A 27,875-nucleotide genomic window follows, 5' to 3' on the forward strand; every position below is an offset into this window, starting at 1 on the left:
TGATTAGTCGAGCAGGTTCAAACATCTTTCTTTCCATGGTGGGGGCGCCTCCGGTCCCTCTCCCCGGCACAGGCACTACTCTCCTGAGGTTGAGCACAAATAGGGATCTTTGTTTCATTGCCCAGGCTGAGCTGGTGGTCCGTGCACAGCAGGGTGGCCCTCGGCCCGATTCTCAGAGAATTCCCTCCTGGGTTGGCCTCCCCACCATGACCTCTGAGCTTTTATAGGACTTGAATAGAAAATCCCGTCTCATGTGTTACTCAGCATAAGGATTTTTAGATTTCTCCTAAAGTGTAATACCAGGAAAATGTTTCTTTCATGGGGAAAGCCCGCATACTTTATTCAGGATCTGACAGCGGAGAGGCCCCGGGTGACGGTGTAGAGAGAGTTCTTGGGGAGCTCTGCGGGCCTGGATTTCAGTCCTGACCCAACCCCTTACTGAGTGAACTCGGGCCAGTCGAGTTACCCTTTCTCACCCCAATGATCCTGTCTCAAAGCGGGAATAATGACCTCGAGGCCATCAGTGGTTGTGGGGCTAGGACGCAGCAATGGAAGGCTCCCAATACAATACTAATACCAGCCGTGGTTGTCCTTAGGAAGCGCGTTGTGCCAGGAAACTCAAAGCTGGAGCTAGTGCCCAGAGGAAGTGACTCTTTAAACCTAGGTTCTGATACCATGTTCAATTTTGTTCTAATCATTCTAAGTCATCTCTACCCTCAGTGTGGGGCTGGAACCTGCAGTCCTGAGATCAAGGGTCATGGAATCTACCGACTAAGCCAGGCAGGCACCCCCTGTTCTAATCATTTCTGATTGTACTTTGGTGGTGATGATCCCATTCCATCCATGTTTTAATATTCTAGACTGCCTCACATCTTCCATGGGAGACAGAAGGGGGATAAAGAAAGAAGAGTAGTAGGGGCGCCAGGGTGGCCCAGTCGGTTAAGCATCTGTCTTCAGCTCAGGTCAGATCCTGGGGTCCTGGGATCGAGCCCCACATCAGGGTCCCTGCTTGGCAGGGTGTCTCTTTGTCCCTCTCCCTCTGTCCCTCCCCCTACTTGCTCTGTCTCTGTCTCTTGGATAAATAAATAAAATCTTAAAAAAAAAGAAAAAGAAGAGCAGCAAATTCCAGTCAACTTGTACCATTCCTGAACTCTCAGATTCTAAACCCAGCTTGACCAGTTTATCCACTGGGCGTCCTCAGTCAAGTCACTTTAGAGACCTGTCACTGTTGGGAGTGGAGGTGGGCCACTTGTGGTGTGTGTTTTCTGCTCTCACTCTGACCCCATCGGGTCTCCCCTGATGCAGAAAACAGACGCCAAGTTCAGAGTGTGCTGCCCCTGGCCGCTGGCTGCAGATGCCCTAGTCAGGTGGGCCCCCGGTCAGGCTCCCCGCTCCGTGACTGGAGAAGCTGGTGCCACCCCATCCAGAGCCACATTGTGGACACTCCCCATCCTGATGCAGACGGAGGCCCATGCCCCGAGCCTGAAGGCTTCTGTGACTCATGTGGGACTCTGACATTAGGGCCAGGGTCCTCCTCCGCGCCCAGGTGCCTGAGCACCCCGAGCTGGTAGGCATTCCTGTTCTCTCCTGGACGCTCGTCACTCCTGCATGCTTTAGTTCTGTGAAGTCAGGAGCACTGACCCTCCTTGGGAGCACCTCGGAGCAGATGCTCTTCTCCGATGAAGGCCTGAGTGGAAATGTGGAACGGAAACTGTGAGCGCATTTGTTCTCTGAGTCTCTCCTGGCTTTCCTGTGCAGCCTGCCCGTGCCCTCAGAGAGATTGTTTTGCATGTGGTTGTTAAACTTTGATTCGGTGACTCATGCTGGGGCGAAGGCTTCACATCTGCCTCCCTCATTTGATTGCTTTTTTCTTTTCCTTTTTTTTTTTTTTTAAAGCTCAAAGCAAAACTACCTTGGCAGCTGAACGTGACTCTGGGGAGCTTTGGCGTGAAGTGCCTCCTTCTGGCTGCGTAGCCCAGCCTGGCTGCACTCCCCCAGCTTCAGTGACGCCTGGCTAACTGGGAGGACAGCTGGGGTGCAGAGGGGAACTCGAGCCCACCGTGGGGGCTGGAGCAACGCGTTCTGCCGGTGAGTGCCTGCCCAGCCATCAGTCATTGTGACAGGCCCTTTGCAGACTCGGGTCCAGGGGCGGAGGAGAGAGACAGTACTGGGGACAAGGGGCAGGTTGGAGGGCTGTTCTTGGATTAGCATTATTTTGAGTGATTTGATTTCCTGTGTCTTACATGATGTTAAGTATGCAGATAAAAAAAATTAGATGAAATCCTTGCTCATTTTAGCACAATTGTATTTAATTTCAAGAGGGCTTTCATAGGAGAAAGACTAATTGGAGGAACTCCTCAGTTTAAGGAAAAACTCCCGCTGGGATCTTTTTATTATTTTTTTAAATTTTTATTAAGATTTTATTTGTTTATTTGACAAAGAGAGAGAGAGAGAGATCACGAGTTGGCAGAGAGGCAGGCAGAGAGAGAGGGGGAAACAGGCTCCCTGCTGAGCAGAGAGCCCGAAGTGGGGCATGATCTTGAGATCATGACCTGAGGAGAAGGCAGAGGCTTAATCCACTGAGCCACCCAGCTGCCCATCCTGCTGGGATCTTTGAAGATATTTTAATTTTATGAAATCAGAAGATCTAGAATTTTCAGGCACATTTTCAAACTGTCTCAAGGCTCTTTAAAGCAAGTCTTAGACTAAATACTGATTTGTGGGTGTCTAGTTTCCTGGCTGATCAGGAAGATCTGGAGCAGCCCCAAGCCCCATCTCCCCCTAAAGGATGGCTCTGTGGTTTTCGAGAAGGCCCATGAGGATATGGAAATAAATAGTAATGGCAGGCACTGAAGACAATTTTAGCTAATTCCCTGTGGCTGCGAGAAACCTTAGCCATGCCTCTGGGATTATGAAGTGCCCTCCAAGTCCAGGTGATGCCAGCCCAGGAGTTCGGACACCTGACACGTGAATAGGGTGCGTGTGGAAGATAGTAGAGGGTGGTTTTGGGAAAAACTTTGGTTCAGAGCTGCCCTGGGGTATGGATCAGGGCTTGTGTGTATATACTTGTGTGTCTATCCAAAGTAACCTGTAGCAGTACAGAAGAGCAAGGGACAAGTTCAAGGAGAAAACAAAAGGCCAGTCCCCCCAGGCTCACAGCAGCGCTACTCACAATGGCCAAAAGGTGGCAGCACTCCAAGCATCCATCCACAGGTGAATGGGAGAAACACAAGGTGGTCTCTATACACGATGGAAAATTATTCAGCCTTAAAAAGGAAGAAAACTCTGACATATGCTTGCAACAGAGTGAACCTCGAAAACATTATGCTGAATGAAATAAACCAGTTAGAAAATGACAAATACTGTATGATTACACTTCTAGAAGGTACCCGGAGTAGTCAGAGTCATAGAGACAGAGTAGTTGTGGTTCCCAGAGGCAGGTGGGGGAGAGAGGGTGGCGTGTTAGTGTCTAATGGGGACAGGGTTTCAGTCTTACGAGATGAGAAAGTTCTGGAAATGGATGGTGGGTGATGGTTGCTTCATGCCACTGAACTGCACTCCTAGAAATAGTTCCTATGGTAAATTTTATGTTATGTATAATTTACCACAATTAAAAAAATTATAATGCCCTTTAAAAATCCCCCAAAATCCAGGCCCAGAACACAAATCTTGTGGGCTGAAGTTTTCGCCTGTGACTTCCCCAAAAATCTAACTGACGACTCCACTGACCAGAGCTGAACTAGAACACTGCACAGACTGTGTTCACAAGAGCTTTGTCCTCACCATGGGGGTGACTTCTGGTGGTTGTAATGTGCTGGACTGGTCTGGGGCTCACAGAGGTGAACGGAAACGCATTTGAGGGTCTAGGGCAACGTGATGAACGCACACACCCCGGGGCCCATGCGTGGGCTTGCCTTGTTCTGTGGCCCCCTGAGCAGCCCCCCGCAGCACCCTCTGGGCCAGGCCGTAACAGGAATCACTACCCTTGGGAGTCCAGTCCCTTCCATTAATTAGCTACAGGACCCTGGGTAAACTGGCAAGACTTCTCTTTTCTTTAGTTTTTTTATTTGCAGCATGAATCATGAAGTAGCCCATTTCCGTCTCCCACAGAGGTCAAGATCTCCAAAGTTAACATGTAAGAAAGCACCTTTTCACTATAAAACACTGGGTGCCTGTGAGCTGCCGGCTCTCTTCGCGTCTGATCTCTCTAACGTCCCTTCCTTCTCTCCTTCTTCAGTTACTTGTGCATTCTCCTCCTCATGGGCTCTTCCAGTCAGAGGTTAAGGACCTCAGCTTGAGCTGGCTGATTCTGGGAGGAACAGTTCTGCTCTGATTCCCATCCTTAGAAAGTTCTCCCACTCCTCCCTCCCTCTTCCTTCCTTCCTTTCCTGCTCTTTTGCGAGTCCACCTCCAATGCTGGATTCAAGGCGAACCCATCTCCATGGCTGCCTTGACCATGAATCACAAGGAAGTGCTGAGAGCACGTAAGAGCTCCTGAGGAGACTGAAGATTTTCACACTGTTACTGACTAATCATCTGTGCTGTTTGTGACTTCCAGTCAAGCTTGAGGAAGAAAACTGAAATGAAATTGTTCATACTTTCAGGACTTAAAAATAGAAAGGAGTAAGAAGCTGCTGGCAGTGTTGTAGCTCAAAGACCGGAGCATCTCAAGAGAAGGGTGGTGGCCTGAGGGCTGGGGGAGGCTCCTGAGGACAGACGCCACTACCCCCCTTCACCCCCACCTCAGGTTTCTTATTTAGAAAATTTAAAAGGAAATGAAGTTGGTTTTAAAATCTCAAGGGGGCAAAGAAAGCCTCTGAAGTAGGTGGATTCTTTCAGTTAATTTTGTGTGAAAACAGCTGCCTGTCCCACCCATAACCTTTCAAAAGTCTCCTTGGAAAAGGAGCTCTTTTGGGGCGCCTGGCTGGCTCAGTGGGTGGAGCGTGCAACTCTTGATCTTGGGGCTGTGGGTTCGAGCCCCACGTTGGGTGTGCAGGTTACTTCCAAAAATAAAATCTTAAAAAAAAAAATAAAAAGAAAATGAGCTCTTTTGGAACCTATGGGTGCTGTGGAGAGCTGCTGAGGACGGGGCCTCAATACGCCGCTCTCATTCCCTCAGCGCGGGTAAAAGCCCCAGGTCTCTTCCTTTTGAAAATGTTTATGATGCTGTCATACCAGACCACAGAGTTTAAAACAAACATGGACTATCCTTGCGGCTGTTACTTTGTGACTAAAGAGAAGTCACCCAGCTCAGCTATATTTTGTTTTTTCCACTTCGGTAGTAGTAAGATATTACCTCCATCCTGAACAGCTCTAAGTAACATGTCACTTTCGGCATCTACGTATTGTCAGTCTCTGCCTCTTACTGTATAACCTTGACCCTGGGCCATTCGGAGCCTTAGTTTCTTCACCTGTGAAAAGGGAAGGCTGTTCTCTCTCGTCTCCCTCCAGGCGTGGTAGGAAGTTGAAGGAAGAGTCTGTACACGAAGGCAATGTGGAAACACCGAACACGAACTGCTGTGTTCATGCTGCCTGGGAAGCCTTTTTTCTTTTTCCCTCTCTCTCACTTTCATTCCCTCTCTCTCTTCTTTCTCCCAGCCTTCCTCTCTCTTCCCTTCTCTGTCCTCTGGATCAAAAGAAGTGCCACCTGCACGCATAAGCAGGGAGGCGTGCAGGCGTGCAGGTGGGGGTGTAGCTGGGCTAGCAGGATTGGGAAGGACGGAGATGACAGCGGGTCAGGTCCGGGGCAGGAAGGGGCAGGCCTCCAGAAAGAGGGAGGAAGGGTCCGGATGAAACCTATGGGTCTTTCAGCGACAGTGAGCAATGCCTGGTGTGAGGCTAGCCTGCTAGGCTGGGTGAGGGTCCTCTTCCTCCGTGGAAAGACCAAAGCTAGACCCCAGTCTAAGAGAACTACTGTCCCGAGGGGAAGGACTGGTCCCGAGGGGAAGGACAGGTTGCTGTTCAAGGAGCAGAAGGTGAAGATGGACTAGAAGATCATGGCCAAGGGGGATGGGGAGAGGGCCAGGACTGGTGGAGAGGACCGTGACTCTTCTTCTTTTTTTTTTTTTTTAAGATTTTATTTATTTATTTGACAGAAAGAGAGATCACAAGTAGGCAGAGAGGCAGGCAGAGAGAGAGGAGGAAGCAGTCTCCCTGCAGAGCAGAGAGCCCGATGCGGGGCTCGATCCCAGGACCCTGAGATCATGACCTGAGCCGAAGGCAGCGGCTTAATCCACTGAGCCACCCAGGCGCCCCGACCGTGACTCTTCTGATTGAGAGCTATGACATTTAGTCTGTACAAGATGAAGGGATAGAAATCTCAGTCCGTGGACTAGCTGGATTAGTGTTGCGGTGGGTGGGAGTGTGGTGAGGAGGCCTCCCCAGGATCCCTTGGGAGAGATGCCACAGCTCTTCCCCAACTGGGAAAGCCAGCTGGTCCTTCATTGTCCAGTTCTGTGAAGGACTTTCTGGCCTTTCTTTTCCCCTCAAAAGAAGATAAGTCCTTTCTCACTTGAGTTGTTTTTTTGTTGTTGTTTGTTTGTTTGTTTTTAAGATTTTATTTATTTATTTGACACAGAGAGATCACAAGTAGGCAGAGAGGCAGGCAGAGAGGGAGAAGAGGAAGCAGGCTCCCTGCTGAGCAGAGAGCTTGGTGCGGGGCTTGATCCCAGGACCCTGAGATCATGACCTGAGCGGAAGGCAGAGGCTTAACCCATTGAGCCACCCAGGCGCCCCCTCACCTGAGTCTTGAAAGCACATTTTTTTTTCTATTTGAAAGGATTGTGCTTATTGTCATGATTTATGGCATGTTATTTACATTTTTGGTCTGTTTTCCTGAAAAGGTCAAGAACAAACTGAAATTGGACTGTATATTAGTTTTCATGGAACTGGGTCCCACCACAGTTCCTAGTGCCTAGAAGGTGATCAGGAAGTGTTTATGACATGAATGAATGCATGATGGATGGATGAATGGATGATCTAGGGTGCTGTGATGTAAAGCAGAGGCGGTACTTGTGAAAAACGTGCAAAAAGTAGAAATTGTCCAGTTGGGTGTAGAAGGGAGGGAAAGGGAAGAGTGAGAGGTGACCTTGAGATTCCTTCTTGGGGTCTGCGGAATGCCATTCAATGAGATGGGGACCCAAGAAAAAATATTTGAGGAGGGAAGATTATTTTCAGTTTTGGGAATTAACTGAAGAAAACTCTGTTGAACTTCCCAGTATACTAGCACTGTGCCAGGTGCTGGTGATTCTGAAGCACATAGGTGGGAATGTAGTTCATAGTTTCTTGAGATACAGATAAATGACACATCAGTGTGTTCTAATAGAGATGTGAGCAAAGTGTCTGGTAGACAGATGACCAAGCCACTCATTCTGTTTGCGAACTCAGGGCTGATGAGCTGAATCTTAAGGTTTGCCAAACCATCAAGAGCATTCCAGGTAGAGAGGAAAGCATATGCAGAAGCACGGTGATGAGAACCTTCTGGAATGCTTGGGGAGTGGGGAGGGATTCAGCAGGCTCAAAACAAAGGGCCAGGTGGGCCAGTGGTGGGCGGCATGTGGACCAGGGTCAGCACTGCGTGGGGACAGCTAGCAGGCTGCTCATGAATTTGGTGTCTTTCTTGTTGTCAGCATGGGGTCTGAAGATGTTTCTGAGGAAGGGCATGATCAGACTTGTTCTAGAAATATACTGTGGGCTACAAATGGTGGCTGGGCCAGATGGGGTTGTGGAGGGGGCTCATAGGAGTCTAGCAGTGAGTTAGGTATGGGATGGAGAAGAAAGGAGGGGAGGGATAGGGTGGAAGGGGGGAGGAGGGAGGGGAGGTGGGCAGATGGCGGTGAGAGTGGCAGGCTGAAGGAGGGAAAGACACTGTGCCTCTGTCCCAGGGCCTTGGGTGACATGTCTATGTGTCACCTCCATGGAACCATCTTCTTGGAAATAGCTACTGGAAAGCTCTGGATTTAAGAAGAAACTTTTGGTTTCAGAACTCCTTTTCACTTTTAATAACTATTGGGGATGCCAAAGAGCTTTCGTTCTTGTGGGGTTCTAGCCATCCATTGATAGGCACCCTATGAGAAACTAAAATTAAGGAATTAAACAATATTCCTTTACCTAAAATAACCATAAATCATTACATTAATACAAATGATGCATTTTTATGAAAAATAACTCTATTTTCCCAAAACGGAAAATGTGTAAGGCGACTGGTACTGATTTATGCTGTGCAAATCTCTAATATGTGGCTTAACAGAAAGGGGCTGGGTTTGCCTCTTGCCTTCTGCGGCAACATCACACCACACGTGCTCTCAGGAACACTTACTTCATGGTGTACTGGTAAGGATGAGAGTGGGGGGAAAAAAAAGCAAATAACCTTAGTGTTACTATGAAAACAGTTTTTACTTTGAAGTCTCCATGAAAGGGTCTTAGGCCCTCCCTGAATTTCCACGGACCACACTTAGACAAGCACTGAAGTAGACTCCACAAATGTTTGGTGAGTGATTCTGAGCTCCCCGGACACTTCATTGAAATAGCACGCATGTCATTTGCCTCACAGATTAATAACTCGGTGGTGGGGAGGGAGATGCCTGGTGCTTAGCGAGGTCTCAGCCTGAAGTGCAGCTCTGGACAACCCTCCCCCCCCCCACACCTGCTCAGGGTCGGGGGTTGTGAGTATGTGTAAGGGCAATGTAAGGGCAAGTAGGGAGCATGACTGGGAAAGCAGACTGCCTGGGCAGGACCGCATTGTCAAACACATGAGCAGAGACCAGAGAAAGAGCTGGACAGACTTAGAAGACTCAGGCCAAGTTGTAGGGCGTCAGGGAGAAGAGTTTCAGGAAGAGGTGGTCCAAAATGTTGTCCAAAAGTTTTGATTTAAAATGACATGCGAGGGTGTGGTCCCGAGCAGTTGAGAGCAGCGGAGAGTTTGCTTAAGGCCCTGGAAGCTGTTGTTGGATTCAGCTTGGGAGCCATATTCCTGCCAGAGCCGGTGGGGGGCCACTGAGTTGGGGCTCCAGCCTCTGGGGAGTGGCCCTGCAGAGAACGGGGAGCCCTGCTGAGAACCTGGTTGCTGCCGAGGGTGCGGGCAGGAGACTAAGGAGGGGAGGTAGGGCACCTGTGCTGCTGGGAAGAGGGCAGGTGACAGGTCCGGTGCGCGCAGGGGTGCGTTGAGCCTGATCTGTAACAGGGGCAAAGGGAAGGCAAGCTCTGCTTCCATCATCTAGCCGACAGTTACTCGCCACGTTCACTGGCCAAATCTGCATGGAGAGTCCGCTGGGCCAGGCGCTGTCCTCGATGCAGGGCTTACAGCAAGCCCTGGAATAGATACACCGGCACAGAAAGGGTTCCCAGATGCATTTTTAATAAGAAAAGCAAGTGGCTGAATACTCATCTATTTATGGAAAAACAGCCCCGCTAAGACAGTGTATGTGTGGATCTATTGGATCCGCAAGTCAGGGCATCGGAAAAGCACGGGAAGGATATGAAGAGCAGGAGAGGCAAGTGGGATTTGGAGTTTGTACGAAGAGACATTGTATCTTTTTATTTTTATTTGAGCATTGTTTCATTTTTCTTCACAGGAACTATAATTTCATGACTATTTCTTTCCTTTTTAAGATCTACTTATTTTAGAGAGAGAATGTGCACACAGTGGCGGGGGGAGGGGCAGTGGGAAGGGGAGTGACAGACTCCCCACTGAGCGCAGAGCTGGCCTCAATCTCAAGACCCTGAGATCATGACCTGACCCAAAACCAAGAGTTCAAGGCTTAACCCACTGAGCCACCTAGCTGTCCCTAACTCTCCTCTTCTTATAAGGACACTAGTGATACCGGATCAGGGATCACCCTAATGACCTCATTTTAACTTAATCAACTCTTTGAAGACCCTATCCATAAACAGAGTCACAGTCTGAGGGACTGGGAGATAGGGCTTCAGCGTATGAATTTGTGGGGGTGGGGCTGCTGTTCAGCGCAGGATGGAGTGACGGAGCCTCAGGAACATTCCTCTGGCCTGTCTGAGCACAAATGTTCCCAGCGCTGGGTGGTCTGCTCAGCTGCCCTCGGTGTCTCCGACCAGAGGGTCCTTGGTGGGGGGGAGACTAAAAGGGGGGGCTGAAGGCCTCAGAAGGTGCTCTAGTAAAAGCAGCACGATTGCATCTGCAGCTCCCCAACCACACTGAGCAACTGAAAATCCCCAAGGGGACCAGGCAACATGATTTCCTGACAGATAAGGCGGGGAGGGAGTGTGCAGAATTTGCCCTCAGTAACCCGACAGTCTCCAAGCCAGGCGGCTCGCAAAACACCTGATGGAGGCTTTTTCTCTTTAGCTCATGACCACGTGGCCCTGCCAGAAGGAACCGGCGGCCCAGCTGCCGCAGCATGGAGCGCTCAAGCAAGATGGAGTTCTTCCAGAAGCTGGGCTACAGACGGGAGGATGTGGTCAGGGTGCTGGGCAAACTGGGGGAGGGCGCCCTGGTCAACGACGTGCTGCGGGAGCTGATCCAGACCGGCAGTCGCCCCGGGACCGGTGAGGGCAGCGGGGCGCCCCTGCTCGTTCCCAGGGGCTCCTGCGCCGCCCTGGACTCTGTCCAGCGTAGGCCGGCGGCGGAGCTGGAAGAGGACTGCGGAGGCCCCGCCGGTTCCTTGCGACCCATAGTGATCGATGGCAGCAACGTGGCAATGAGGTACTTCCCTTCATCTTGTAGCCTCAGGGTTGAGGACGGTTCCTCTGTCCGGTGGTTTGGTCCAAAGAATTTTGGGGCTAACGGATGGGCTTTGACCCTGTTCCATCCCCTTGGTAGCTGTGCGGCCTTTAGTAAGTCACTTAACCTCTCTGAGCCTCACTTTTTCCATCTGTACTGTGGGTAAAAAACCTCCCTAGCTGTAAGACTTGGAGCTGCACCCAGTGCCTAGGACAGTGCCTGACAAAGATTAAGCCTTCAGCAGGTAATTCCTGCTTTCATGTCAACCCAGGGAGAGGCTCTCTACTGAGAAGGGCTGTGGGTAACCAGGGAGGAGCCTGGCATTGGGGGGTGGCAGATTGTGGCTTCTCAGCTGGAGTCTCCCTGACCAGCTGTGGGACTGGGAAAGTCACAGCACCTCAAGCGTCTTCTGGGATACAGGCTAATAGAGAGATAGCTGTGCAGCTCTCTCTCAGAGTAACTAGAACCAGATGGGAAAAGGTGCCTGAGTGGGAAGCCTTCTCCTGGGGGCTGCTCCTCACGGGTGGCTGGTGGTGCTGCGGTTCCCCAGCTGGTTTGAGACACGCACCTGTGGCCTGTGAGCTACAGACACAGTGGTCTGGGCATCTTTGTGTGTTTCTGCGACAAGCGTCTGACGCCTGCATGGCTACATTCAGCTTAGAGACAATCTCACAGTCTCAGCCACACTCCACGTGGGGCAAGGAGGAGGCTGTATTCATACAAGGGCAGTTTTGTGCTACGGGCTTGAGTTACAGGCAGGCAAAGGGCAGATCTGTAGGAAATCGGTCCCTCGTAGCTATAAACAGATGACTTCTCCCTTCAAATGCTGAGCCACTGGCTGGAACTGACAGAAGCTGTGTGATCCACAGTGCTGAATGAGTCAGGAGGGTGTCCGTCCTTTGGCTGACAGATCCAGTGGCTTTCCCCCGGGAGGCTGGGGAACTTGGCACTGCAAGACAGAAGTTCGGAATGGTTCCACCCAGAATGGCCCAGCTCTAAGTACTGTCCCTAGGGGTCCCGCTCCACATGTCCTGAGAGTATTGGGTCAAGACTGAGCCAGCCTGGTCACCCTGGGCTGGTCCTGGGCTCTCTGGGACATCAGCACACATGCTTCCGTGTAGGGACCTGACAGGTCAGCCTATGAAATCCTGCTTAATTCGAGATATCAGGGAGAGTTGGATGGACTTTTAAGAATTTTTAAGGTTCTGAGTGTCCTGGAAAGTCTGAGGTTGTGAGGGGGACCTGGCCTCCAAGCAGGACGAGTCCCCTCTCCTTCTGGAGATCTGTAGAAAGGAAGCTTTAAAGGTAAAAGGGTATTTCTTTCTTTTTTTTTTTTTCAAGATTTTATTTTATTTATTTATTTGACAGACAGAGATCACAAGTAGGCAGAGAAGCAGGCAGAGAGAGAGGAGGAAGCAGGCTCCCTGCCGAGCAGAGAGCCCAACGCGGGGCTTGATCCCAGGACCCTGGGATCATGACCCGAGCCAAAGGCAGAGGCTTTAACCCACTGAGCCACTCAGGCGCCCCTAAAAGGGTATTTCTTAAAGTGAAGACCTTTCCAGGCCTAAGACTGTACTAGCTCTGTGATCCCAGATCAGAAGAACGGCTGTGGGCTAGAAGGACTATGTCAGGTGCTACAGGAAAAGTGTGGGCAGGCTCTCTTGGGGAACAGACAGTTTTTAGAAATTGTTTTGATAGGGTGGTGCTGGAGGATTTTCTATTGATGAAAATCTCTGTTGCTGCTTGGAATTCAAACTTGAACAGCATCTTCTCCTTGTGTGTGACCATGATGCATCCCAGATAAACCCATTTATTCCTACCCCCACCTCCCACTGCTGTCATCCATTTAACCCCTTCATGCTCCATATGTGTGGGTGACAAATGAAAGCCATCATTTAAGCTTGTTATAAAGAGTGTGTCAGAGCTCTAATGCTTTCACACACTTGCTGCCTAAACAGCATCTCAGTCAACGAGCACACGTGTGTCTTTGTGAGGTCTCAGCGTGTGGACATATCTGTGCACGCACACATGTGTCTATACGCACACAAACATCCCACCCCTTTCCCCAGCTCCCTGCATCCTTAATTAGGAAAAAAGATACATTGCACAACCACCAGCTGGTGGGTGGGACTTGGTTTGCTCAGGGGCAAGTCTGGGAGATGCTGGGGTCTGAGGTCCTGCCCCATTCCCTGCTCCTTCTCTGACGACAGTGTCCTCCTACTATGTCCTCCAACCAACTCCCACATGACCCATGACCTTCAGGCTCCACCCAGTCCCAGTTGCAAAGGACAGATTTCAGTGTGGGGCTCACCCTTTAGAGGCAATGGGTAGTTTGAAACCCAACATAGTGTCTAGTTATGATCTGCTGATCTCAAAACTCAGTTAACCTCAGAAACGTGGTTTCTGAAAATTCTCCTTTCCTGAGGTTTTGTAGCATCACAGATTTGCCCATTCTCTGCTTTTGAAGAGGTTACAGCTTCATCTGCTGTCTGGCCCTGGAAGAAGTGGGGAAGGACTTAAAAGGCAGATTGGAGCACATGTCCTTGATGTCCCCAGGAGCCGATGAGAGTCTGAAGCTCTCAGTCCTGACCTCTAACTGAGACCTGCCCAACAAAACTCCCTTTGATAATGGAAAGTTCTATACCTGCACTGTCCATTCCGATGGCCACTGGACACATGGGGCTGCTAAGCACTTGGAATGTGGCTATTGTGACCAAGGAGCTGAATTTTAAATTTTATTTCTTTTGAGTTAATTTGAATTTAAATGCAAATAGCCACCTGTGGTGATTGCCTATGTATTGGACAGTACAGATCTAGCTTTTCAGCTGTGTGACCTCGGAGTGGGTCACCTGACGTTTTTGAACCCTGTTTATACAATTAAAAGGTTGGATGAAATCATTATCATTATCAACATCATCTTCAGTGGCTTTCCACCAGTAACATTCCAGGATTCAAGGTGATTATTTTATGCATTAAATGCCTTCTTCTTACAAAAGAATTTCTCTTCTGCAGAGGTTCAGAGAGGATAGGTTACTTACCCAAGGTCACAGAGCTATTAAGTGCCAGGCTCTGCTTCCAGAGCTCTTCCCAAAGTCCTGCACTTTCTCCCGCGCTGTGCAGATTTGGCTTTCCAGCCTTTGAAAACGTCTCGGAGTGGGAGACTGACCCCATGGACTTCTACTCTGGCGCCAGAGGCTGCCTGGGCAGACCAGAGCCCTTCCCAGGCAGGATGAGCCCTGACTTGCCTGCTGCAGACAGGCTCTGCTGGGTGCCATCACTTCCACACCAGGGGGCAGGTGGTCTTTGCAGGACCGGTGCCCAGGAAGTCTCTCCTGCTGCCGCCAGCCTGTTGGGAATATGTACCGAGGTTTGCGCATGTGCACTGAGCCGTGGTTCTGGTGGAGCCGCGCATAGACTGACTTGCCTGCACAGTCCCCGCACCTTCGAGGGGGCGTGGATGGGCCTGTGCACATGCGCACTCATGTCCATACTGGAGAGAGGAGGGTGTGGGCTCAGTGTACTCGAGGGCGTCGCACTTGAGCCTGAGGACAGGGTCCAGCAGGCTTTGAACTAGACGGTGGCTTTCGTGGACTGTGTGTTAAGAGCTATGCGGCTTCTCAGGGGCTGACTGCTGCCTCCTGGGTGGTGCATTCTGTAGGCAAATGCCGGAAAAGAGAGATTGGAAGGACTTCAGCTTCGGCGAAAAACCACCTGATAATTTCACATCCTCTTGCTGCTCCCAGACGAGGGTTTCATGTAAATGTGCCCTCATTTTGGGGTGCACAGGGCTTTTTGTTTGGGTTCTTATGTACATTTTTAAACTCTTGGAAACCTCAATAGAATCTGACTTATTCCTGGAGTCACTAATCTTCAGTGATCAGACCTCAGGCCTGCAAGGGGGTGGGGGTTCTTCAGCCTCCCCCCTACCCCGGTGGGTTACTAGTGGAGGCTGTCCTCCAAGGCTGGGGGCCACATCTGCTATGGAGTTCCTGAGTTGCCTCTGACCTATGCTGGCTAGGTCTGCACCTGTTTTTCCTTCTCTGAGATGAAGGTGCCCCTTCTTCCGGAGGCCACCCTTTCTCTTCCCCCTGACATGAGCTGGGGAAAGATCTTTTGGGGCAAAGGCTATAAACTCCAGGTTCCAGGTGTTTGCAGTTTAACCCCAAATAAGAAACGGAATGGAAAGAGTGGTGTGCCTTCACAGCTCATGCTCCGAAGGGACCATCACTTCTCTTTTCCTTTCCTCCCACCCTGCCACTGCCACCACACGCTCTGAGGGACGGTTCTGTGAGCTGCTGACTTCTGCAGAACCTCCTGGGCAAGAGACTGCGACAGCGATGAGTCGTGAGGTGGACGCCTTCCCGTAAAGGGCTGCAGAACCTGGCTGCCGCAGGCGGGATTGTCCTGCAGACAAATTCTGCCACAGGCAGATGCCCATTTCCCCTTACCACCCTCCCTTTATTCAAAACCTCTCTCCTCTGTCTCCTTTTCCCAGGGCCTGGCTCTCAGCTGCCTGAGGAGCTGGTTTGCAGTGAACGTTAATAAGAGCTAAGGTCCTGGGGCACTGGAGTGGCTCAGTGGGTTAAGCCTCTGCCTTTTGCTCAGGTCGTGATCTCAGAGTCCTGGGATTGAGCCTTATGTCGGGCTGTCTGCTTGGTGGGAGCCTACTTCCTCCTCTCTCTCTGCCTGTGTACTTGATCTCTCTCTCTGTCAAATAAATAAATAAAATTTTTTTTTAAAAAAGAGCTAAGGTCCTTCCCCCCAACTCCAGCCTTGTAACAGCAGGTGACTTAAGCTCTGAAAGAATTACTGTCTTGCTTCCAGGGGCAGGGACGGGGAGGGGCAGGAACACTTGGGATAAGAGATGAAGTGGAGGAGTTTGCAACCCCACAGGTCAGGCTCTGAGACCTGTCATCAGATCAGGGAATTGGGCACATTTCTTTGCTTTAGTTTCCTCAAGGGTATGGTGGAAGGACGGTCACTTCCTCAGGGGCTCCTTGTAATGATTGGAGCGCCGAGTGCCAAGTGGCCCGGTACATATGACTCCACAAATATTAAACATGAGCTCCAGGACGCATGAATGAAGGCTGTCCTGGTCACTAGTCTCTGAGGATCCAGCACAGAGCCTTGCTCACAAATCAATGTTGAGTGAGTGGAGGGCTGCGCAAAGGAGCAGGTGTTTTCGGCTTCTGCATTTTCATCTGTGTGCCGAGCGGTGTGGTCCTAGGGCAACCGTGGGGCTTTCTTGCCTGACTGGGAGCTCTGCCAGCTCATAGAGAGAGACACCCCCCCCCCCCCCCGCCCAACGCGGCAAGAAGGTGGTCCCTGCTTGTGGCTTCAATCCTGTCATGGGGCTTTCTGTGGTCAAAAATAGGGCAGCCATAATGGGGTTTTGAGGTTGGTTTAAAAAATATATATATATATACGGCAAGGATTGAACAATAATAGTCTCCACATCTCAAAAGAGACCAGAAGGCTCAGAGGGGAGGTCGGGGTGGGGTGTGTGGGAATCCAGTCCTGCAGAACCACGGATCTGAATGAAAACCCTCCATTCCAGAGACAACAGCTTGAGTGACTCTAGGGTTTAGTCCCTGACTTCCCTTACCTGGAGTCAAAGCTGGAAGGGAGAATACTTCTTAGGGAGGGAAAAAAGGCTATGAGCTGATGTGTGCTTGTTCCATCTTCTCCTGGACTTCATGGTATTTGTTGTCCTTTTGAAACTCTTGGCTAAGGGTTCGCCATCTTGGAGTCTTGTGTGAAAGAGGCCGTGGGACCCGTTTTTGCTGCACGAATCGGATGGTAGCACCATTCCTCAGTTTTTCTCTTCCTGAACTCCTGAGCTACCATTTCTTCCCCTCCATGCCCCCAGGAGGGCCCCTGCAGGCTGCGGTCCTGCCCATCACCAGAACTCATTGCCTTGCTCACCTTTGCCTCTTTGGAGGGACTGGGCTCAGCCTCATCACTGAATGGGGCCCCTCCAGCACCCACCCACAAAGGTGTGCAGTCACAGAAACAGATGGGAAGTCACAGAAAAGAGAGAACTCGAGAAACCATTTTAAAAGAATTGTGGCAGTGATATGTTTACTAGGGAACTGATGGAGGGGAGACCTCGTTGCCACCGACAGAGGCATGTTTGGAGATGGAGTGTCTTTAGTTGTTCACATTTCTGCTTAATGTACACAGAAAATAGACCTTTTCTGGGGAAGATGCGATCTCTTCCCTACCTGTTTAGGTAGCAGAGAGAGCAAACCTAAACTTAACAGTTTGTGATATCTCAGTGTCTTCTGCCTTCTGGATGATTTGGGGTTCATTTTCCTCTCCCCTGCTCTTCTCACAAATGGCATCTGGGGGCTTAGAGACCCGATATTGGCTGGGAGAGGGGGGTCTGGGACCCTCATTGGTCTCTGCTAAAGGGTGACTGGTCTGGCCTGGCCTGGCTTCTAGAAGGGTCAGCAGAGAAAGGTCATTGGTCCTGTTTGGCCTTTTGGGATGCCATCCTGGCTTACAGTTCTGTCCCCCTCCAGGGGCCTGTTTGTCCATCCCCAGGCCTCAGACAATCCACCAGGCCTGCGGGCATGCAAGGGATCCAGAAATGTTGCTTCCAGCTCAACTGTCTGTCCCTTTCCTCCAACGTATCCCAGTAGCCCCCTGGGAGGCTGCATCTGCTAAAACCAGGATTTCTCTGAAAAGCCTTTGGCCTCCTCTTCGCACCCATCCTGAGGTTTCTACCCTCAGCCCTCTGCTTCTGGCTCAGGGGGTAGAACAGTTGGGGAATGCAGGGGTAAGGGCCCTGGAAACGACCCCTTCCTTCTCCCTCCATCGCCTTTCTTTTTTCAGCTTCCGCTGGGGCAGAGGGACGCGCTGTCCATTTCCTCTTCTTTTCACCACAGACGCTGACATTTTTTCTCCCTACTGTTTGCATCAGCCTCCCAGCGGAGCCTCCACGGCCAGAGGGCTATTTTCTCTAAACCGGAAGACACTACCGATGTAGGACGCAAGGCCTGGTTCCTGATCATCACTGGAACCCGAGCAGTTCCGAGTTCTCCTTTAGTCTCTCCACAAAATGGAGATCGTGTTTCCAGAGACTCCTGTTCTTCTCTTGTAAACCCGGAGCTCTCCTGACCCCTCGGAGGAAACAGCAGGGCCCAAGACAAACTGCAGCATGAAAATCGGGAGACTTGTCCTTGTCTGGATGTAGGCGGGTTGCTGGAGACCAGGCTTCTCAGCAGACGGGGGTCCCAGTGACCCTCGGCTCTTTGAGAACCCATACAACTCTCCCCTTTGCCCCCTCTCCATGCCCCCAGTCACTCTGTTCCCTCTTTGGTCCCTAGGCATGCCGAGCCTTCCCTGTGCTGAAGTCTTTCTTTCTTTTTTTTTTTTTTTTTAAAGATTTTATTTATTTATTTGACAGAGAGAAAGATCACAAGTAGGCAGAGAGGCAGGCAGAGAGAGAGAGAGGAAGGGAAGCAGGATCCCTGCTGAGCAGAAATCCCGATGCGGGGCTCGATCCCAGGACCCTGAGACCACGACCTGAGCTGAAGGCAGAGGCTTTAACCCACTGAGCCACACAGGCGCCCCTGCTGAAGTCTTTCTAGCTCTTCCCCTGGGGCTGTTCCTCCTCTAGCTGCTCAAAGGACCTGCGTCTTCTTAGCCGCTCATGTACTCAACACATCTTTACTGACCTGCTACCCATCACTGGGCACCATGCCATGTGCTGGGAATTCAGTAGGGAGCAAAAGGAGCTTGTGATCTAGGAGGGGGAGACCTGTTCCTCCTAGGGTGGATGTCATCCTTCAACTGGGATTAGTCCCCTGAGGACTCAGAATAAGGGTCCGGGGATGCTTTCTTGAGGAAGTAGAGATGAAGGTGAGATCTGAAGGAGAATGAGGCATGGACCAGGCCAAGAGTATAAGAAATATCCGGTTCAAAGGTCCTGTGGTAGGCGTGGAGAAGGTGCCTGCCAGGATACAGGGCTGCAGGCTGTGCAGGTGGCTGGGCGGGAAGCAGAGCAGAGAGTGACCTCCCCTTGAGGCCAGGCTGAGTGGCACCCAGAGCTAAGTCTGATTCTTCAGTCTCGTTATCTCAGGTCTATCTGCTTGTCTCCCTCGCCAGCAAAACATCACTGACCTGCACAGACTCAGTCTGAGGGATGTTTTCAGACTTCGTGGGTCCCTCTGAGAAGCACTGGGCTGCCTCTTTCCTGTGGCTTGCACAATGCTGGCCTCCTCTGGTTAACTTCCTTGTGACCTGGTTGACCCTTTCTGTCTGTCCTGTGAGATTGCCCCATCTCCCCGTAACCAGCTCCTGAGTCCCAGAGTGCCCCCAGACCCATCTTCCAGGCCAGGCCATTCTCGCCATGCCATGGCTCCAGCCGCTGTGTGAGCACATCGCCCAGGACTCTCTTCTGGACCCCAGCTGTGTCCTTAGCCTTTCCACCCAGACCTCGCAGAGGCTTCTCCCCCTTGCTGTGTGTCCATGACAGAACTCTTTCCCTCCACACCCTGTCCTCCTCCAGAACTCCCTGGGTCAACCGGGAGTCCACAGCTGCACAAGCCAGAGGTCCGGAGGCCTCCTCAGAGCCTTCTTCTCTATCATCCTTTATCCCGTCAGTCACCACATTCTAGAGATTTTTCTCTTCTAAATATCTCTCAGGTTCACCTCCCCTTCTCCCTTCTCCGACACCACCCGTGTGGCCCACGTCATTATCTAGTTTTGCTGTGATGACTGTGACAACTTCTTACCTGGGACCTCACCCCCACTTTGCTCCTTTCCAATTAAGTGTCTGCTGTGCTACAGCTTTGGGAAACATACCCAGGATTGGATCACGTCACATCATGTGGACCCCCCCGTCTTCAAATCCTTCTATGGCTTCTCATTGGTCTTAGGGGAAGAAAGCCTTCAGGAAGGCACGCAAGGCCCTGCCTGGTCTTGGGCCTCCTCTCATGCTGCTCTCTCTTTCCTGCCTCCATCGAGGAGCATTTGGGGAGCACATTGGCCTCCTTACTTGGACTTGGGGAGCCCCAAAACACACTGACACCCCTCTCTTAGGACAAGAGCATTCTGCAGATGGCCACTCTCCTCCATCCTGTCTAGATCCTTATCAGCTTCAGCTGAAAAGGGGGTTCTTGTCTATTCCTCCTCAGAACGCACGTCCCTTGGAGCCCAGTGCCCTCTCCACATACGAACCATCACATGCTGCACGGCGCCAGTTAAGGGATGAACTGTTTGCAAAGAACAAACTATTTTTAAAATGCAGATTTCCCTGATTCCCTTTGATGAGGAGACTGTGATTCAGGATACTCCCAGGGGAAATCATTCGGGAACCCTTCCTGTGACTCTACAGATTTCTTTGTTTTCCCTTTGTAGCCATGGAAATAAAGAAGCCTTCTCTTGCCGGGGAATCCAGCTGGCTGTGGACTGGTTCAGGGACAGAGGACATACCTACATCAAAGTTTTTGTCCCATCCTGGAGGAAAGACCCACCAAGATCCGACACCCCTATTAGAGGTAGGTGTAGCAGGGATATGCTCATGAAGTACTGTCCGACTTTCCTAGGAAGTACTCGGGACAGTTAAAGTCAATTACCTACTTAGCTATTGGTGTGATCATGTCTGTCTTCCTCCCTGGACTGTAAGCTCCCGAAAGCGCTGACTGTGGATACTCACTGCCATAGCGCTAGCACCTAGCACAGTACCTGCCCTCCAGCAGGTGCTCAGTGCATAGTTGTTGAATAGACGAATAAACAGGTTTTTTGTCTTTTAGTGTGAAGGATTCAGTCCCCCAAATTATTGTGTGCAGAGGGAGAGGGAGAAGCAGATTCCCCGCTGAGCAGGGAGCTCGGCGTGGGGCTTGATCCCTGGACTCTGGGATCATGACCTGAGCTGAAGGCAGATGCTTAACCGACTGAGCCCCCCAAGTGCCCCTCTTTCAACCTTTTAACCAAAAACTTTTGGTGTTGTGTTTAATTCTGTCCATGGTCACCAATTACCGATTCTTCTTCTCTTTCAGATTCTCCGCCTTTCTTTCTTAAATGAAATGACACTCCTGTCTTAGGGATGAAGTCTTCGTAGACTATTTCATTTGTAATATAGACTCTAAAAAGTTCTCTTCAGTTCTGTGAATGCTGTTTATTTTTGAGGGGCCACTTCTCTTTGTTCACCACCTCCCCCCGACCTCTTTCTCTCTCTCCCTTTATGTGTGTGTGCTGTTACGTCTTCTCAAAAGTCTGGTGATTTTTTGATTGCCAGTTTTTATTTGTGGATAAAGAGCCAGTTTGGTTAGAGCTTAGATCCATATCCATGTGATTTCCTTGTGTTTTCTCCCCTGGTGTGTGGCTCTTTCCCGGAGCTGCGGGGCGGGCCATCAGTGTTGACCGGCAGATCTCGCTCGGGCAGACCCAGCAGGCAGGAGTCTGGGCAGCCCAGCCCATGTTCACTGCAATGCCACAACCACGATGGTTTTACTCGAGGTCAAAGGCCACACGGCAAACTCCCCCTTCCTAGTGACACCTCAGTTTCTTTATGGTGGTAAGGGTAGGGAAAAGGTGGGTGCAGCAGCCCCAGGAGTAGCTCTCACCCTGACTTCTGCCCTCGTCTCACTCCCTCTCCCCTGGCCTGAACGCTCTGGCCTTTGCAGGGAGAATGGCGCCCAATCCACTTCAGCCTTCTTTTTAATAGTTTCTCTTCTTAAACATTATTTTTTTAAGATTATATTATTTATTAGAGAGAGAGAGAGAGAGAGAGATAGTGACAGAGATAATGAGAGAGTGCAAGGGCAGGGAGGAGTGGGAGAAGCAGACTCCCTGCTGAGTAGGGCACCCCAGTGCAGGGCTTGATCCCAGGACCCTGGGACCATGACCTGAGCCTAAGGCAGACGCTTAACCGACTGAGCCACCCAGGCATCCCCTTCAGCCTTCTACACACATTCTGGACTGTGGCTCCCAATGTGCTACGGGGTCAATTTTAGTATACTGTGCTACGGGGTCAATGTCGTTTCCTGGACTTGCTGCTCTCCTGGTTTCTCTGCTGTTATCCTGGGTTTGCTGCTATTCCTTGGCCCATTTTAATGTGATTATGGACCCCCGCCCCGTTGTGTACTTCTTCATTACTGCTTCAGTGGAACCATGAGAAGGAGGTGGCGGTAAATACTTGTGTTCAGTTCTCTACCAGGAGCCAGTTAGCCCCAATCATTCTTTAGTGTCTGAACATGGGGAATGGCGGTTCTCAACAGTTGTGTGATATTTAAATAGAGGATGGGTGAAGGGTAGGGAAATCACTTTGGGGTAGGGAAGGAATTTTTAAACAAGTCATGACAAGTGCAAATCTTCAGGGAAAGATTCATAAATTTGCCTGTATTAAAATAAAAGCTTCTGCTCATTAGTGGATACCACAAAAACAAAAAAAATGAAAAGACAAGCCTTGAACTGGGAGAGGCCATCTGTCACACATTCCTGATGAAGGGTTACTGTCCAGAATCTACAGAGAGCTTCTCCAAATGAATAAGACAAAGACAAAGGACCATCAGAAAGATGAACTAAAGCATGAATAGGCCTTTCACCCAGGGGAAAACATAAATGGCCAATAAACATATGAAAAGATGCTCAATCTCATTAGTATCCAAAAAAATGCAAAATAAAACCACAGTAAGAGGCCACTGTACACCCACCAGATTGGCAAGCATTCAGAAACCTGAAAATGCCAAGCATTGACAAAGTTTACTAAAATGCTATTAGGTTGTAACTTGATATACCCACTTTGGAAAACAACTCGGCATTGTCTTGTCGAAAGTGCCTTTCCTTGCGACTCAGCAGCATCGCTCTTAGAGGTACGCCCTAGAGAAATCCTTGTACCTCTGTCCCCCGGGAGACTTACATGCAGAACCGAGAGCAGTGAACCTGTGGACACGGCTCAACCTCCCTGACACGACGTTAAAGGAAGAAAGCAAGTGCAGGAGAATATGTATGCGTGATTCCATTGTGTAAAGTCTAGAGGGTCCTGATCACCTTGAACATAGTCATTTTGGGGAATGGAAACCTACACATTTTTGAAAATGAAAGGAAGGGAATTATAAACACAAAGTTCTACACTTTGGGCTACTTTGAGGGGAGCAGCAAAGTGGGGAGGCGCTCACGGGGTGGGTGACTTCTCTGAGGGAGTGCTGCGCAGGTGGCTTTTAAAAAAGGACCCTTTGTACCCTCTACGCATTATGTACTTCTTTTTAAAAGTCTGGAAACCATGTCATGTAGGAAACGATGTCGACTTGAGGGAAGAAACAATTTGTGAAGGAGACGCTGATGTTCTTCCAAGTTCTGAGTAACTGTTACCGGTAGAAGGGATTTTCTTTGGCATGCCCCCAAAGGCACAGCTAAGGTCAAAGAGTAAACTTTCCAGGAATGTGGATTTTAGCTCCCATAAGAGACCTTGTGCTACGTGATATGCGTTCACTTCCCCACCTGTCTACCTGGGAACTGGATGAGCTCATCCAGTCTGCTCACAGACACTGAGGATGTGAAGGAGGACTCACTATCCTCATTTTATAGGAAATGCAAAATCTGGGGTTCAGAGAGGGACGAGGTGCTTACGAGTGGGACTGGAGACAAGAATCCAGGTTATAGGTGTTTTGTTTTTTTTAAAAAAGATTTTATTTATTTATTTGACAGAGAGAGAGAGGTCACGAGTAGGCAGAGAGGCAGGCAGAGAGGTGCGGGGAAAGCAGGCTCCCCACTGAACAGAGAACCTGATGTGGGGCTCCATCATGGGACCCTGAGATCATGACCTGAGACGAAGGCAGAGGCTTAAACCACTGAGCCACCCAGGAGCCCCCAGGTTATAGATTCTTTTTTGTTTTGTTTTGTTTTTAAAGATTTTTTCTTATTTATTTGACAGTGAGAGAGGGAACACAAGCAGGGGGAGTGGGAGAGGGAGGAGCAGGCTCCCCGCAGAGCAAGGAGCCCCAACACAGGGACTTGATCCCAGGACCCAAGCTAAAGGCAGATGCTCAATGACTGGGCCACACAGGCTGCCCCCCAGGTTACAGATTCTTAATCCCAGATGCCTCCTATTACATTCTTGGGTCCCTCAGAGCTGTGGTATGGGAGGCTCTATCCCGAAGGTGTCCCAAGCAGACCCCTATACCATGGGGAAGATGGACAGTGGCTCTGAGCTGTGGGCCCAGGCAGGAACCTTTCAGGGAGATTGCAAGTCTTCTAGAAACTGGCATTGCCAGGATTCCAGTTAAAATTCCAACGTCTTTCTCCAGAAGGACTCTGGTGTCTAGTGTGGCAGGGCCTCATGTCATGTAACCATCAGAAGGACAAGAGCTATGGCTTCACTGTGCCTTCTGAAGTGACTCTGCCTTGTTGAGTACCGTTCTTGGGAATCCTGTCATGACTCGGGTCCCCTTGACCCCAGGCTGCTGGCACACGCCTCTTAGGACCCCCCAGGTCCTCACTGAGCTGCCAGGCCGGGCCGTGGGTGGGGGAGGAGGCAGCTGGCTCAGAGAGGCTCCCTGAGCGGCCGAGCATGCTGGGGGTGTGAGGATGGATTTGGGGGTGGGAGCCCTGCCCCGGAAGCCGCCACATTCTATCTCCTGCCCGCCCTGTGGCCCCCAGAGCAGCACGTGCTGGAGGCGCTGGAGAAGCAGGCCGTGCTTGTGTACACCCCGTCCCGCAAGGTGAACGGCAAACGGGTGGTCTGCTATGATGACCGCTACATCGTGAAGGTGGCCTACGAGCTGGACGGGGTCATAGTCTCCAACGACAATTACCGCGACCTTCAGAGTGAGAACCCCGAGTGGAAGTGGTTCATCGAGCAGAGGCTGCTCATGTTCTCCTTCGTCAACGACCGGTATGTGGCGGCACAGGGGGTCCTGGTCCCTGGGGTAGGGGGCTAGGGTGACCAGCACAAAGCCACTCCAACCAGCCTAAGCCCAGGGTGTGGGTGGGGCTTGCAGTCACAGGCACATCACGTCAAAGGAGAGGGCACTCAGCCCTGGAGACGGAGTCCCCCCGGAAGTCACCCACTCTCCCTCCTGGGCTGCATCATTTCTCCCTGTCCCTCTGGCTCTCCTCTCTTTCGTGACCGCCTTTCCCCAGCAGGACTATTTTGTCCCAACTGTCTATGACCTTTCTGTGTCCATGCCCGCACACAGCTGACCTGGCACCGAGTTGCCCACAGGTGGGCAAAGCAGGAGCTGGGACACCATCAACATGTTGCTTTTATTTTTAAAGCATTTACGATTGCAAGCAAGAGTCCCGAAACAGGCATCCTGGGGGAGATCTGAACTTCATCGCACTTCCATCCACTTATTTTATATTTCTGTCTTGTTTTGTTTTTTAACTTTTGAATTGCATGTGGGACTCGTCTCCCTGGGTTGTGAAAATCTTGGAATTGAATCTGTCTCATTACCTGTTGGTTGAAAATTTCAAAAGAATCTAGATGGTTCTTCTGTCCCTGAGATTGGTTCCCCTGGGTCAGGTGAACTACCCAGCTCTAGCTGGGGGAGGGCGATGTCGGGAACACATGGTGAGAACCCGTTAGCACGTGCTGGGCAGGGGCTCCTGGATGGAGCTAAGGTGAGGAGAAAGCAAGGCAGATGTCCTCAGGTGTGCTAAAGGCCAAGGCCAGGAGCCCGGCAAGGTGGGCATGGGTCTGTGGCTAGCCTCGGGTGGGGAGGGCACAGCAAGCTGGGACATCGCTCCCACTTCAGCAAAGAGCTAGGGCTTTGGAGGCAGCAGGTGTGGTTTCAAACAGAGGCTTTGCCATTTGTGGGCATGCCTGTCCCTACTCCCACCCTCCTAAGCCCCAGGGAAGACATTTGCAAGCAGCTACCCCCCAGTAGCCCCCATGGTCATGTCCACGTACTCAGGGCCAGCGGTTCCCTCCATCCAGTTCAGGCCCAGAGAAATCTGGCAAGTCTGATAACAGTGGGTTCCAGAAAATCCTCACTGAGGTCTGATGGATCATGGCTGCCCTTGGCCTGGTGACAGCCCAGGGCCCCAGCCAAGTCCTTTTGATGCACTGGGCCCTGGTAAGGGCCTGTCAGAAGGTTCCCCTGACTGTCAGGAGGCAGAGCCTTCCTGTAGGAGAGGACGCCTGCCCCAGTGCCCCAGGCACGTCCATAGGGCCCTCTTGGCGCAGCTGGCCGTGGCCAAGGCCCGGCGGAGAGCGGAGGTGAAGCCTTTGGGAACCTCTAATAACCGTAGCGGGCGGCTCCCTAAGATTCTTGGTCAGCGCCCAACTTGGAGAAGCTGGCTCTGTAGCTGGGAAGCTGGGATCTGAGCCACAGAGGCTGCCTGGGCCTGGGGATTGCCCCGAACTGGGCTGGCCTAGTGTACATGGTCTGCACAGTGGGACTCAGTATGACCCTTGACTCTCAGAGGGACTCCAACGTATTAAAAACAGGCCCCCCCTTCGCCCTGCCATTTAGGGTCCAGAAGTCCTCTGGTGGAAACTTTGTATGACCTGGAAGTGCCGCCTGGAAATAGAACTATTCATATAAAAAATGGATGGGGAGGGGAGTTTTCCTTCTGAGGACCCTTTCCCTCTCTGAGCCGTGGGCCCACTGAGGATGCATTCCCTTCGTTGGGAAACTACACGCCAGGAAGATGGGAAGGGGCAGAGAGGGGGCAGGCTGGTATCATCCAAGAACAGGGCTGGGGTCAGGGAGCCGCACAAGCTGAGACCAACCCCAGAGCTCCCTGAGTTTGCCGAGGAGGGGCTGGGCCTGTCACCGAGGCTCTGTGTGCCCACCCCCCCCCCCCCCCGCCCGAGTCTGCTTCCTCACTGGCTCCCTGCTAGCATTTCAAACTCTATTAATATTTACTCCCCCACGAGCCTATGTCCAGAGCTGTGGAGCAACATGGGAGAAGTGGGATCTGAGCCAGGGCTCACAGACCCAGGGCTGTCTGCTGCCCCGTGGAGGTCTCGGCCCTTCTGTTGAGGTCAGTGGGAAAGCAGTTTAGAGTTGCTTTCAGACTGGGGCCCAGGGAATCCCTAGAGCAATGAGTGTTCCATTTCAGTGGGTCAGAATCACCTAGAAAGTTGTTATAATGCAGACTCCAGAACCACCCGAGAGTCCCACTAAGTAGGACTTGTGTGAAGCCGGGAGCCTTCGGTGATTCTGCGAGCTGGGCTAGGCCTCTCCTAGGGTCCATGAGACGCAAGGGTGATTCTGCTTTCAAATGCTACACACCCTCTGGGGAGTTCTCTAGAAGCAGCCCTGCATGGGGATCCCAGGCCAGCGCCATGCCTGGTGCTGCCATTCTTGCACCGGCTGGCTGGGGCCCACTCCCCATACAGGTGCCAGGGGTGAGTGCCTGGGGGGGGGGGGGTCCAGCAGTTGGCCCCTTGTGCTTGTTTACAGGTTCATGCCCCCCGATGACCCCCTGGGCCGCCGGGGACCCACTCTGAGCAACTTCCTGAGCCGGAAGCCAAAGCCCCCCGAGCCATCCTGGCAGCACTGCCCCTATGGTGAGTAGCTCCCCATGCCCCATCCTCCTGGGTCAGGTCCCATATCGAGGCAGCAGCCCGGGTTCTAGTCCGGGGTCCACGCCTACCCAGCTGTGTGACACTGCAGAGCTAATTCAACCTGTCTGGCCCGCGCACGCTGGCCTGGTTATTACAAGGATGGACAGACGTCATGGGTGCCGGTGGCACTGGAGGATTTGCGAGGGCCAGAGGCGGGGGTCCTCCACAGGTTAAGTCGCATCCAGGAAGCAAGGAAGCTATGTGTACCCCCAAACTCCTCCTCCTCAGTCCCTCCCCCTGGCACCCTGGCACCGTGTGTGGACAGCCTGCCCCACCATTTCACGGACTTCGGTCAATGCTATCCATTAAGAATTAAGGACTTTATCCCACAGCGCTTCTAGCCAGCTTTCACTAACTTGCTTTGGCAAGACTGTTGGGTTTTGTTTGCTGGTTTAACATCCCAGGTCTTGCTTCTTGTGTGATACTTAGGTGATACTCAAAGTCACTTCTTGTTAGAATGAAGGCGACCGCACATACATACATTCAGGTTGGCTCCTTTTGCTCCCACCCTCAGCAGGGTCCAGGTTTGGGCGATACATTACAGGATCACCTCTGTTAGCCTGTAGGGAGAGGGCAATGGTTCGCAGAAGGAATGAGGCCAGTGATGGAAACCGAGGCAGAACTGGAGGTGCGGTCTTATGCCTCCAGCAGCTGTTC

The 27,875-nt window shown here is 51.4% G+C and overlaps 1 protein-coding gene across 2 annotated transcripts in view; it reads left to right on the forward strand.

Annotated features, from left to right (window-relative positions):
- Positions 1 to 1,566: 1,566 nt before the first annotated feature.
- The window catches only part of ZC3H12D (zinc finger CCCH-type containing 12D), a 29,987-nt gene continuing 3,678 nt past the window's right edge, over positions 1,567 to 27,875 (forward strand). The window contains exons 1-6 of one of the 2 annotated variants that reach the window (XM_046006489.1): positions 1,567 to 1,713; positions 1,897 to 2,088; positions 10,319 to 10,675; positions 20,060 to 20,199; positions 24,302 to 24,536; positions 27,055 to 27,161. In XM_046006489.1, coding sequence (XP_045862445.1) covers positions 10,371 to 10,675; positions 20,060 to 20,199; positions 24,302 to 24,536; positions 27,055 to 27,161 — 787 coding nt within the window. In that variant the 5' untranslated portion in view covers positions 1,567 to 1,713; positions 1,897 to 2,088; positions 10,319 to 10,370. Of the gene's footprint in view, positions 1,714 to 1,896; positions 2,089 to 9,758; positions 10,676 to 20,059; positions 20,200 to 24,301; positions 24,537 to 27,054; positions 27,162 to 27,875 lie in introns of those variants that run through there. The other variant, XM_046006490.1, reaches the window with a different exon arrangement.

The sequence above is a fragment of the Meles meles genome, chromosome 5, assembly GCF_922984935.1.
Source record: "Meles meles chromosome 5, mMelMel3.1 paternal haplotype, whole genome shotgun sequence".
In the NCBI taxonomy this organism is placed as follows: Eukaryota; Metazoa; Chordata; class Mammalia; order Carnivora; family Mustelidae; genus Meles; species Meles meles.